This window comes from Papio anubis, chromosome 1 (genome assembly GCF_008728515.1).
Source record: "Papio anubis isolate 15944 chromosome 1, Panubis1.0, whole genome shotgun sequence".
Classification (NCBI taxonomy): Eukaryota; Metazoa; Chordata; class Mammalia; order Primates; family Cercopithecidae; genus Papio; species Papio anubis.
In genome coordinates, this window is record NC_044976.1 from 37,066,139 (window position 1) to 37,079,346 (window position 13,208).

The following is a 13,208-nucleotide window of genomic DNA, read 5'->3' on the forward strand; positions in this document are numbered from 1 at the left end:
GCAGCCGCGGAGGGGGGAGGAGGAGTCACGAGGAGGGCGGCTCGGCCGCGCCTCTTGCCTGTGCTCCGGCCCTCAGCCCTCCGCCCCGGCCCGCATGCACCGCTGTCCGCACTGCTCCCCTGCCTTCTTCCGGGCTCCCAGAGCACCGCTATGGAGATGCTCTCCCGGCATTTGAGGGAAGAATTGATTATCCTCATCCTGCAACTGTACTTTCCCAACCGATATTTGTTGATGCCTGCAGTGTCCTGGGTACCTACCAAGGGGCACAGAACTGGATCCGACTCGGACCCTGCCTGCCCTCAGGTTGCTTGAAGATTAACAGAGAGATCGGACCTCTGCGTAAGTAACCTCGCTACGAAATATTATGTGGGAAGGTCACGGATAAATAATGCTCGGGAGTTGGATGAGAAAGCGTCTGAGCAGATCTAGGTGGATGGATGGATTGGGATGTGCAAAGAAAGGTATGGGGGAGCCAGCCACACTGAGGGCAAACCTCAACCAAGGCAGAGTCACGGGTCACCGTGACTTTGTTCTAGCAGGTAGCTGGACCCTGATAGGAAAGCAGATGCAGCCAAGCTAAAACATCTTACCTTCTTTCTTCAGTAAGTCTCCGATAGTGGATACTGCTGCCACTTCAAACCCAACGGGACTCAATTTGCCCTCCTTCCCGCCTTGTCAAAGTCTACTCCAGGAATTCCATCCCCCATAGAACAGTGCCTCTTCTATGACCTCGTTCAGATTAGAGATCAAAGTATTGAATAATGAAAGCAAACAAAAGCAAATGCTTGTCACCAAGTATGTCCGAGAAATCTAGAGGAATTTTTATCTTTGACAATCAGGCTCTAGAACTGGAACTTTGACAAGAGGATCCTCTTAAAGCACAGCCCTATACGCACATGCGGGAAGGTATAGGACTTTGGTTTTGTCTAAACCCGTAAGTTAGAGGTAGGATACACCCTTAGAGGTCATCTAGCCCAACCTCTGACCCAAAACGAACCAACTCTATAGTGTCTAATAGACATGCAGAATGCACTTAAACAGTTCGAAGGGAAAAGAGCTCACCATCTCGAAAGGCAGCCAACTCCACCGTGGTAAACTTTTGTTTAAAAATTTCTTGAAGTCGGCCGGGCGCGGTGGCTCACGCCTGTAATCCCAGCACTTTAGGAGGCAGAGGCGGGTGGATCACGAGGTCAGGAAATCGAGACCATCCTAGCTAACACGGTGAAACCCCGTCTCTACTAAAAATACGAAAAAAATTAGCCGGGCGTGGTGGCGGTCGCCTGTAGTCCCAGCTACTCGGGAGGCTGAGGCAGGAGAATCGCGTGAAACCAGGAGGCGGAGCTTGCAGTGAGCCGAGATCGCGCCACTGCACTCCAGCCTGGACGACAGAGCGAGACTCTGTCTCAAAAAAAGTATTAAAGTCAAACCACACTCCCTGAAGCCTAATAGGAATAGTCTTCATCTTTTTCATGACAGCACTTCAAATACCAAATTGCAGTATTCATTACCCACTAAGTCTTCTCTGTTCCTTGCTGAACATCCTATTTCAACTGTTCAATACAACTGATATACATGATAGACATGTTATTTTTCTGCAGTCAAACATGTAGCCGCTAGTCCTATGAGGAATGAGCACTTGAAATGTTGCTAGTGTAACTGAGGAACTTTTTTTTTTTTTGAGACGGAGTCTCGGTCTGTCTGTCGCTAGGCTGGAGTGCAGTGGCACGATCGCAGCTCACTGCAACCTCTGCCTCCCGGGTTCAAGCGATTCTCCTGCCTCAGCCTCCTGAGTAGCTGGGACCACACGCGCCCACCACCACGCCCAGCTAATTGTTGTATTTTTAGTAGAGACGGGGTTTCACCATGTTGGCCAGGATGGTCCCTGTCTCTTGTCCTGCATTCAATCTTGTCAATTTCATCAACCATCTGACTCCTACAAAGCAATACTAAACAGTACAACTTTCAGAATGACCATTTAACACCTAGACAATATTTCTATTTGTACTTTCCAGAATGGAATTTTTTTTTTTTAAGGATCCATAGAGTGGTTCACATTGATAATCACTGGAACTAACACTTTGTCAGCAATCCTAGTGCCTAAATGTCTATAGCTGCATTTCTGAACCTAAACGTTAAGACTTGATACTTCAACTTTTTGGTTTAGGCCCAGCAGTTTGGGTATTCCACGTGGTTAATCATTTTAAAGCTTGTTTCAATATAGTCTTCCAACCAGACTTTCCAATTTGTGTCACAGATTTGGCACTACCATCTGGTCTGTATGTAATCCTTTACAGTTTGCAAGGCACTTTTACATCCGTTATATTTAATTTGATTCTTACAACCACCTTGTGAGGTAGGCAAGATGTGAAGTTGATATTTTATAGACAAAGCAACAGAAGCATAACAGGAGCTTAACTGGTGGGATCCATTCTCTCTTCCATCGAGCATCTTGTTGTATATTGTCTTCATCCAAATCCTTGACAGAAATGTTGAAGAGGACCTCTAGAGTCTAGGCTGATCCTGAATTCTTAAATAGCACTGACTGTTACAGCAGTTTAAGCAAGTCAGTTTCACCTAAAAGTGTGATTATCGAACCCACATGTTGCCTTTCTGTTCAAAAAGGATAGTACCAAAGACAGTCACAGTCACCTGGCTTACTGACAAATATTAATACTAACCCAATGAGTAAAAAGCACATGAGGATTGGCTGCCACAAAAAAATTTCAACCTGTATCTACCAAAAAACTGTCACACCAACTAAAGAAGCCAAGTCTCCCTCTCTTCCAAAACCCTCATGGAGCCATGCTTTATTATAATGGTCTGTCACAGGTCCTAACCCACACTGTATTTGATTATATAGTCTCATAATTAAGTCATTCCTCTTTATCACACCCAGCACTGAGTCCACTGCTGCCCATGTAGGAGGTACTCAAATTGGTAAAAGAGAAATCTATTCAAGCGAATGATCTTCTGGGCCCACTCCAAAAACAAACTTGTGACTTGAAGAGGCACCAGCCATAGCCACATTCCTACTAACAGGGCTGATTTAAATGCCCTTATAATTGGCTTGGCCATAGTCTCCAACAGGTGCCAAGGCTTTTGCTAGTTAAACCAGTTTTCATTGGATCATTTTGTTTTCTATGTGTTTTGACCAAAAACAAAGAAAGGTTCTCTAACAAGAGAGAGAGAATATATGAAATAGGAATATGTCTATAAAATGACAGTCTATCAGTAAGGAAAATAAGTGATCAATAAAACAAAACATCTGACTGTAGGTCTACCCAAAGAAAGGAAAAAGGACTAACAAACAAGAATATAGTGCTTTACCATTTACAAATCTTTCACATACATTCTCATTTGACCCTCACAACAACCCTGTGAGGTAGGCATCACGGATATTCTACTCATTAAACAGATGAAGACAGTAAATCTTAGAGCAGTTCACTGATATGCCCAAGGCTCTACAGTTAGTGAGTGATTTGTATTAATATCAGTCTTTGGCCTAAAAATTCAGCACCCCTCTTCCCCTCATACTTGTCCCACCTACTTCACAGGGATTATATAATGAAGATAAAATGAATTCAAGACTAGAAAAATACTTTGAGGGACAAAAGCACTATATAATTATACCTACAAACTATGATTTTCCACAATATATGGCTCATTCCTCTTCTCATCTCAGCTTGTGTGTGAACCCAGAGTTGTATATTGCCTCTGTCCTGTGCTCAGTAAGCAAATAAGGCAGGCAGGGGGTACAGTGTGATCCTGTTTAAAGTTACATAAATTACAATAAGGGTAACTGCTATTATTAGGCAAATTGAAAAACAGCACAGAAAGGCCAGTGTGCAACTAGGACCCACTAAAGCTTAGAGCAAAGCAATGCAAGATTATCAGACAAGGCATGATTGCATAGAAGGAAAATGTGGTGTCAGAGTTCAAACTGGCACACACACACAGTTATCTAAGGCAAAGTGGTGGCAAAGAAGTTATTTGTTCCATGTTACACAAACAAGAGCAAAAGATTCATGGGAACCTGTACAAAAGCATCTTGTGTCACACAGATCTCTCCAGCTGCCTATAGGGAATATACACAACAGTGTCACCTTCAAAGAATGACTGTACCTGTGTTTATATCCTGAATTACACCAAGGAATAGCTCCATGCTAAACTGTCTTGGCTAAAATACAACCAGTGCCATCATTCCTAATCAGACTAATAAACAGAATGTCTTTTAAGGTAATGAGTTAGATGGCTGTGTTTAGGTTTTTTTCAGGATTTACTTTGGATTCTCCTGCTTTAAGACCCAAAGGAAGTTATATTGAGTTTTTATTGATGATTCTATGTGTTTTTAACAGGGTGTGATAGGTGAATTAAACATATTAAAAGAGTTCTATAGCATCTGTTCAGAAAAGATTATATACTATACAAACTATTCAAGTCATACAAAACCATTTTTCATTGTCTTTTCAACTGAGAAGAATCCTATTCAGCACGCTTCTCCTCCTGAGGTGGTTCATACTGAGCAAGCTATGGGGCAAAGACAGAGGAATTTAGGTGAATTTCATTCTAAATTGGGTAAAAAATAGAAAAACAAGGTAACTATTATATTCAACTAGTTATCAAGCCAGTAAATGGTATTTATATCAGTTTCTATAACTATCCATTTTAAATCCTTCAGTGATTTAATATTTAATACAATCGAATCTAATGAAAGCCCTTTTCACATAAACCTTTAAAATTGCTTTGAAACTAAAATTTCATTCCAGATCATGACTGTACTGTTCAAATACTTGATATGCAATAAACTGTATCTTCCCAAAGATTCATTTGCTTATAAGGAACTTTCTTCCTCTCCACCAAAAGTTTACTGAAAATACCCACTGAAAAGTAAATAAAGAGTTATGTGACATGTCTTAACTTAGCCAATAAACAACTACTAATGTCTTTGAGTTAAAAGGTTCCAAAGAGTTAACTAGCATTACACATTGTGGAACCTTGGATAATTTAAAATAAATGCATTTTATTTTATGCTAAGTGTGGTTCCTTGCAAGAACACCAGGCTAACATTAGGCTTCTGCCAACTACCTGTTGGAGTTGAGAAGCTTATTAGACTTCACTGTGCTTTCGTTTCCTTGCCTACAAAGTGGCTTGTGTACTTGTTTCACTTATCTCACAAAGTTGTTGAGAAGATAAATTATGAGAAATACTCAGAGTAAGGTAAAATACATTATGTGATTAAGAACGTGTTAAGACCTCAAAGACTTAAGAGTTGATTAACTTGAAGTTCATGAAAATTCTCACAGGACTTTGAAAAAAGAAAAAACTGGCTGGGTGCGGTGGCTCATGTCTATAATCCCAACACTTTGGGAGGCCAAGCTAGGAGGAACGTTTGAGCCCATGAGTTTGAGACCAACCTGGGCAACATAGCGGGACCCCATTTCTAAAAAAATTTAAAAATTAGCCGAGCATGGTGGCAAATGCCTGCAGTCCCAGCTACTCAGGAGGCAGAAGTCGGGGGATTGCTTGAGCCTGGGAAGTCAAGGCTGCAGTGAGACATGACTGCACCACTGCACACCAGCCTGGGTAATAGAGACCCTGTCTCAAAAAAAGAAAGAAAAAACTTTAGCACTAGATAAAATTAACTCCTAACAAATTTACAGAGGGCCACCACATATGGCCTTGCAGACTATGAACTGTACACATTCTAAGAGGTACCATTTACAAAGCAGTGGCCCCATATTGGCCTACTTAAAATCAACTGCTTAAGAACTTCAGAACTGACCATTTACTTACAAAGAGCGTTAACCAATATTCTCATCCTTTTGTTGATTGATGCAGGTTCCTAAGAACCTTTTTTTTTTTTTTTTGAGATGGAGTTTCATTCTTGTTGCCTAGGCTGGAGTGCAGTGGCACGGTCTTGGCTCACTGCAACTTCCACCTCCCGGGTTCAAGCAATTCTCCCGCCTCAGCCTCCCAAGTAGCTGGGATTATAGGCATGCACCACCAAGCCCGGCTAATTTTGTATTTTCAGTAGAGACAGGGTGTCTCCATGTTGGCCAGGCTGATCTCGAACACCTGACCTCAGGTGATCTGCCCACCTCGGCCTCCTAAAGTGCTGGGATTATAGGCGTGAGCCACCACACCTGGCCAGACCTCTTTTTGACCACACTTTGCTTCTTTGCTTGTCCTATTTCCAGTATGTCTTGTGGTTTTCTTTTTTTCTTTTCTTTCCCCCTCCGCGAGATGAAGTCTTGTTCTGTCACCCAGGCTGGAATGCAGTGGCCCAATCTCGGCTCACTGGAACTTACACCTCCCAGGTTCAAGTGATTCTCCTGCCTCAGCCTCCAGAGTAGCTGGGATTACAGGCACATGCCACCATGCCTGGCTAATTTTTGTATTCTTAGTAGAGACAGGGTTTCACCATGTTGGCTAGGCTGGTCTCGAGCTCTTGACCTCATGATCTGCCCACCTTGGCCTCCCAAAGTGCTGGAATTACAGGCATGAGCCACCACGCCCAGCCTGTCTTGTGGTCTTCTAGACAGAGCGTAACTTTGGCCTTTGCAATTAATTCAAATTGATATTCACCCACCTTCCTCCCCTCCTGTCCATTTTAGTGAGGTTTTCATCATATAATTATTACAGGTAAAATTATCTTCACATGACTTATTTTTAAAAATTTACCTTTGCTTTCAGTTTTTTATTTTCTTCTACAATAGCTTCATATTTCTCTTTCATTTCAGCCAGTTCTAGGCGAAGCAGCTCTATTTCTGGATTCTCTGGGGTAGCAGCTCCTAAGTGATGCTTTAAAAAACTATTATCAATGTTAAGAACTTACTTATTAGACATGAATGAAACTAATGAAATAGCACAGAGTAGTATCAATACCCCTGACCAGAGTCACCCACTTTACCACCAATATCTACCCAGAGATCACCATCCAAAAACTCAAGTGAAAGTAACTTTGTCGGCCGGGCATGGTGGCTCACACCTGTAATCCCAGCACTTTATGAGGCCAAGGTGGGCAGATCACGAGGTCAGGAGTTTGAGACTAGCCTGACCAACATAGTGAAACGCTGTCTCTACTAAAAATATGAAAAATTAGCTGGGCGTGGTGGCGGGTACCTGTAATCCCAGCTACTTGGGAGGCTGAGGCAGGAGAATCACTTGAAGCCGGGAGGCGGAGGTTGCAGTGAGCCAAGATCACACCACTGCACTCCCCACCAGGCAACAGTGCAAGACTCCGTCTCAAAAAAAAAAAAAAAAAAGTAACTTTCTCAATATTCAGAAGTATTTTAAAGGTTATTATCTATCTAAAAAAAATAAGAGTTTCAAAATAAAGCCTTTTTCTGACTTGAAAGATGAAAGGATACTCCAAAGCACTGTTAGGTTTCTCTGGTTCTTCATATAAGGCTACCAACACTGCAAATCAAAAAGCAGAAAAAGCAACAATTGACGTATTCAATTTGAATGGCTGAAATTATATTCCATTACCCAGTAAGTATTAGGTGCCAACTATGTGCTGAGCACGTTGCAAAGACTATACAATGCTGAACAAGACAGACAAGGTCCCTGTTCTCAACAAATTTACAGTCAAGCGTAAAAGATATGCAAGGAACTAGACAGAGGGTATCAAGCAGTAATACTGGATAATGGGTTACAATAGCACACTGGAAGAACACCTAAGCAAGCCTAGGACATCAGGGAAGGATTCCTAAAGGAAGGCAAAGACCTGATACCTAGGGGATGAGTGTTTTAAAATGGGAAGGCCCAGGAGCAAGAAAACAATGTATTGAGGAACTGAAAATTCAAGTATGGCTGGAGATGTAATTTGGCAGGAAAGGAAGCTGGAAAGGTGGTCATGGCCACATTATGGAGGGTCATGCAAATTTGGTTGGCATATAATTAAACAGTTTTAAGGAAGGGAGTGACAGGATCCACTCTTAACTGCTATGCGAACCAGCTGGAGTGGGATGAGGATAAAGACAGGAAGAACAGTTAAAAGGCTGATGTGGTAATCCAGTTTAAAAAGACAGCAACCTGCAGTAGAGTGATGGGAGTGATAGAACAGTGAGAAGAAAGAAATTCGAGAATTTAGGAAAGAATCAACAGGACTATGGTAATTACTGGAAGACGCTCTGAATTCAAACATGGTCTTAAAAGTGAAGTTTGTTTTGCTAAATAACCACTATCCAAAAATTTTACCTGTAGTCAACATGCTCAAATCAACATTAAAATAAGATATACTTGAGTAGTTTCATATCTAATCACTCATATGAGCACTGCCTTGCTCTTCATCTATGGAACAAATTCTTCCTAGAATTTACTACTTCGATAAAAAAACTCTAAATTAGTGGTTGGCCTTTTTGTGCATGGAACCCTTTGAAAAATTTAATAAAAGCAAAAAAAGTAACCACACACAAAAAAATGTGGCTGGGCACAGTGGCTCACGCCTGTAATCCCATCACTTTGGGAGACCGAGGCGGGCAAATCACCTGGTCAGGAGATCAAGACCATCCTGGCTAACACAGTGAAACCCCGTCTCTACTAAAAATACAAAAAATTAGCTGGGCATGGTGGCCAGCAGCTGTAGTCCCAGCTACTCGGGAGGCTGAGGCAGGAAAATGGCGTGAACCTGGGAGGTGGAGCTTACAGTGAGCTGAGATCATGCCACTGCACTACAGCCTGGGCAACAGAGCAAGACTGTGTCTAAAAGAAAAAAAAACAGTGATAGATATCTAGACCCCAAGTTAAGTCCTGTTGTAAACCATCTTACGTACTTCTTTTTAGAGTTTTAATAACTTACCAAAATAATATACAGTATGAAAAAATCAAATGGGCAACTATTTTTAACAATTTACATTGAGTTGTGATAGTTACTCTTCATCTAAATACACTTAACAGCACTATTTTTTGAGAAATTCGTTGTTTTTGTTTGTTTTTGAGACGGAGTTTCGCTCTTGTTGCCCTGGCTGGAGTGCAAAGGCATGCAATCTCCGCTCACCACAACCTCCGCCTCCCAGGTTCAAGCGATTCTCCTGCCTCAGCCTCTCTAGTAGCTGGGATTACAGGCATGCACCACCATGCCCGGCTAATTTTGTATTTTTAGTAGAGATGGGGTTTCTCCATGTTGGTCAGGCTAGTCTCAAACTCCTGACCTCAGGTGATCCGCCCTCCTCAGCCTCCCAAAGTTCTGGAATTACAGGCATGAGCCACCGCACCCAGCCAAATCCTAATTTTATAAGACACGAATATTAATACTCTTCTCTCTCCTCTTATTCCCCCACCTCATTTCTTTCGGCTTCTAATTTCTGTCAGTGGTACTTACAAGGTTGATCATTGCAGAAGATACTGTAAATACTAAGTTTCCTGTGTTTTTCTATAAATGAAATGCACTTCCTTCTAATCAGACAAGAACTCTATACCCAATTGTGCACCCCTTTTTGCCTTCGCAGCCAGGATTTTTAGAGGTTGATATACTGCTCAAAATAGCTAAAATGCTTCCGCTTCCAAATGATTTATCATCTTTATCTTTAGCCATCCCTTCATAGTGTTTTAATGTTATAAACTATTTCAAATCATCTTGGAAATAAGCTGTAAAAAATTTAGGCCAGACACAGTGGCTTATGCCTGAAATTCCAGCACTTTGAGAGGCCAAGGCAGGAGGATTGCTTGAGCCTAGGAGTTTTTGAGATCAACCTGGGCAACACCCTGACTCTACCAAAAAAAAAAAAAAAAAAAATTGGTCGAGCATGGTGGCTCACGCCTGTAATCCCAGCACTTTGGGAGGCCTAGGCAGGCGGATCATGAGGTCAAGAGATCAAGACCATCCTGGCTAACATGGTGAAACCCTGTCTCTACTAAATATACAAAAAATTAGCTGGGCGTGGTGGCGGGCACCTGTAGTCCCAGCTACTTGGGAGGTTGAGGCAGGAGAATGGCATGAACCCGGGAGGCGGAGCTTGCAGTGAGCCGAGACAGAACCACTGCACTCCGGCCTGGGTGACAGAGCGAGACTCCGTCTCAAAAAAAAAAAAAATTAAAAATTAGCTGGGCATGGTGGTGCATGCCTGTAGTCCTAGCTACTTGGGTGTCTGAGGTGGAAGAACTGCTTGAACCTGGGAGATTAAGACTGCAGTGAGACGTGACTGCACCACTGCACTCCAGTCTGGGCGACAGAGACCTTGTCTCCAAAAAATATATATATATGTAAATTAAATTTGTGAGGCTGGGCACAGTGGGTCATGCCTATAACATCAACACTTGGGGAAGCTAAGACAGGAGGATCACTTGAGGCCAGGCATTCCTAGGTGACAGAGTGAGACTCTGTCTCAAAAAAAATAAAAAGTAAAAACAAATAGAATTGTGTAAAGCACCTGTGTTTGAAGCTGAAAATCAAATTTCTAATAAATCACGTCAATACTGTGTTGGCTGATGTTATTTAGGAGCCTGGAAATCTAAGGAGATTAAAAGGTTAAATTCTAGTGGCGGCCAGGCGCGGTGGCTCACACTTGTAATCCCAGCACTTTGAGGGGCTGAGGCGAGAGGATCACCTGAGGTAAGGAGTTCAAGACCAGCCTGGCCCACCTGGTGAAACCTCGTCTCTACTAAAAATACAAAAAATTAGCTGAGCATGGTGGCGCATGCCTGTAGTCCCAGCTACTTGGGAGGCTGAGGCAGGACAATCGCTTGAACCCGGAGGTGGAGGTTGCAGTCAGCTGAGATCATGCCGCTGCACTCCAGCTTGGGCAACATCTTCTGTGTAGTCAGTTACCTCCTACAACTGTCATTTTTCTGCCTTTTACCATTCAATCTTTCGCTTGCTCCATCCAACCACTCTGGCCTCCTTATACTTCCTGAAACTCTTGACAGATATTGTTTCTTTCAGGTTTCTGCTCAAAAGTACTTAAGAAAGGCCTTCCCCCCACCACCCTATATAAAATGACACACACATCCCACCTGTCACTTGTTTTTTTTGAGAAAGAGTGTCACTGTTGCCCAGGGGCACAATCACAACTCACTGGACCCTTGACCTCTTCGGTTCAAGTGATTCTCTCACCTCAGCCTCCAGAGTAGCTAAATTACAGGCACACACCATGCCCAGCAATTTTTTCTTTTAAGAGACGGGAGTTTTGCCATGTTGCCCAGACTGCTCTTGAACTCCTGGGCTCTAGCAGTCCACCCACCTCAAGCCTCCCAAAGTGCTAAGACTACAGGCATGAGCCACGTGCCTGGCCTCACCTGTTACTCTTTATCCCTAACTTCGCTGTATTTTTATCTGTAACACTTACCTCTAGCTGACACTAGGTATTTATGTATTTGTCTCCCTCAACTAGGACATAAGCTTATGAGAGCCGAGACTTTTATCCTCCTCTGCTTATCTCCAGTGTGCAGAACAGATGCCTGAGTAAAATGATTAAATGAAAGAAATGAACTTATGGAGTTTTTAGAGGGAATGACATTCAAAGCATCTGTGACACTTCCAGAGACAACATAGCACAGTACTTTCAGAGTAGTCCCTTAATACTTGCTGAAGTTTATTTGCAAAGAGGTAAACTATTATCTGAACCCCAAATAGGTAACAATTCAAAATTACTCGCCTGCTTTCTGCTAAGACCCAGGAGTTATGCTCCTAGAATTTTCCTCTGAACTTTGCTTCTGTCCAAAGAGCAGTTACCTACTTATTTCCCACACTTCCCAAACTTCCTAGTTTGACCCAAGTCCTGATCCCTGCCAACAATTCCATTCTACACCCTTGAAAATCCCAGTGAGTTAAGTGACATAGCAGGCATTTAAATTACTGTTAAGCTAATAAAGTAAACTGTACCCTACCCCCCTTGGAATCCTCCTGTTTCCGACACTTTACTCATCTACTTACTTAGATCTCGAAGCCACGAATGAAGAGATACAGCGTTAACAGTAAGTTTTCATTTTAAAAAGTGAAAACAATGTAACCATCTTGATATGCCCTCGAGCTCTTTAAACTGTGAAATATACACAAAATAAAAATTGACACAGACTAAGGAATGGGGGCTGAAAAGCCACAGCCAAATTGGCCATGCATCTCCTACTTCGGGGATTAGGCTCACTCAACTACTTCATAGCCCACTTTGAAATTCGGTCATTTTTCCAGTTGCTCTTTGTTGGAGGGAAACTGTTTCTTAACAAGATTCTGAGGACTCCACAAAAACCGTAAGGTGGGAGGAATTGGGATCTGAAGGTCTTTGGCAAACATGTCCACTGCGGCTGCTCGAGGCAAAGCAACGGAAGTTGAAGAGACTTTGCAACAGCTGCAAGAGTTTCACTCCCAGTGCAGAGAAGGGTAGCGTAGCTAGGCTACCTCACCCGGGCGGCCTCCAGCAGCCAGGTCCCTACCGAACCCCGAGGCCCACCTCGCTGGACCCCGGACGGGCCCCATCTGTTTCCCCTCCTTCCCCACGCTACGGCCCGCTGGGGAAAGGGGCAGCGCCAGGGAGCACGACGAGGGCACGAGGTACCCTCTCCTAGCCCAGGCTCACCCTTGGTCAGCGTGTCCAGCACCCCCGACTTCTCCAAGTACCTCCGGAACTGCTCACGCTTCGAGTCGGCGGCCTGAAGAGACACCGGGGGTCAGTGGCCAGAGCCCGGGAGCCGAGCAGGAAGAAGGTGCTGGGAGTCTGGCAACCCCGCCTCCGCCTCGCTACCTCGGGGCCCTCCCGCCCAAACCTGCGCGCGCGACCCCACTCCCACCCAGAGCCGACCAACGGCTTGCTACCGCCCGCATGCCCCCAGCCACGCCGCGCCCCCCTCACTTTGTAATGGGCCATAGTGACAGCGGCAGCGGCGTAGCTGGCGCCGGAGACCGCGACTGGCGGGTTGGGAGCAGAACTGCTCATGCGCGGAAGGGGGCGCGCGCCTGCGCACTTGCGAACCACGGGCAGGGATCGCCGGGGTGTGGCCTGTTTTCATGGCGACGAGGACGCTCTGCATCCCCCGTTGCAGGCTGAGCCGAGGGAGGCTGCGTATGCCCGCCCCTCTGGCTGTTGGAGCCGCACCTCTTCCTCTTCCGGTCCCCGTAGCGGTTCGTTTTCTTTGCAAGAGGTGAGATTTTGGTAACTCTGTACTGGCGTCCGGAGGCAGGGCCCGGGAGCACTGGGACTATTGCGAGAGGAAGGATCGCCGCACCGTGGTAGCGAGCTCATTTTTCTCATCTGGGACCTTGGAAACTGTGG

The 13,208-nt window shown here is 44.2% G+C and overlaps 1 protein-coding gene and 1 long non-coding RNA gene across 4 annotated transcripts in view; one reads left to right on the forward strand and one right to left on the reverse strand.

Annotated features, from left to right (window-relative positions):
• The first annotated feature begins 41 nt into the window (after positions 1–41).
• The window catches only part of LOC110743532, a 31,663-nt gene continuing 18,496 nt past the window's right edge, over positions 42–13,208 (forward strand). For 2 of the 3 annotated variants that reach the window (XR_002522735.2, XR_004184302.1), the window contains exon 1: positions 12,582–13,077. This is a non-coding gene — a long non-coding RNA (uncharacterized LOC110743532). Of the gene's footprint in view, positions 340–12,581; positions 13,078–13,208 lie in introns of those variants that run through there. The other variant, XR_004184300.1, reaches the window with a different exon arrangement.
• On the reverse strand, positions 3,302–12,888 carry MYCBP (MYC binding protein). The gene is made up of 5 exons (XM_003919452.4): positions 12,789–12,888; positions 12,516–12,588; positions 7,371–7,419; positions 6,682–6,811; positions 3,302–4,527 (listed from the first exon to the last, which is right to left on the reverse strand). The coding sequence occupies exons 1-5, from the start codon at positions 12,870–12,872 to the stop codon at positions 4,483–4,485; spliced, it is 381 nt and encodes a 126-aa protein (XP_003919501.3). The 5' UTR covers positions 12,873–12,888; the 3' UTR covers positions 3,302–4,482.

Excerpts from the sequence above, each read along its gene's own strand:
- MYCBP (XM_003919452.4), bottom strand. The coding sequence starts at position 12,872 with ATGAGCAGTTCTGCTCCCAACCCGCCAGTCGCGGTCTCCGGCGCCAGC. Across the intron at positions 12,589-12,788 it reads TCACTATGGCCCATTACAAA|GCCGCCGACTCGAAGCGTGA; the intron begins GTGAGGGGGGCG and ends GTGTCTCTTCAG. Across the intron at positions 4,528-6,681 it reads ATAAAAAACTGAAAGCAAAG|CTTGCTCAGTATGAACCACC; the intron begins GTAAATTTTTAA and ends TTTGCCCCATAG.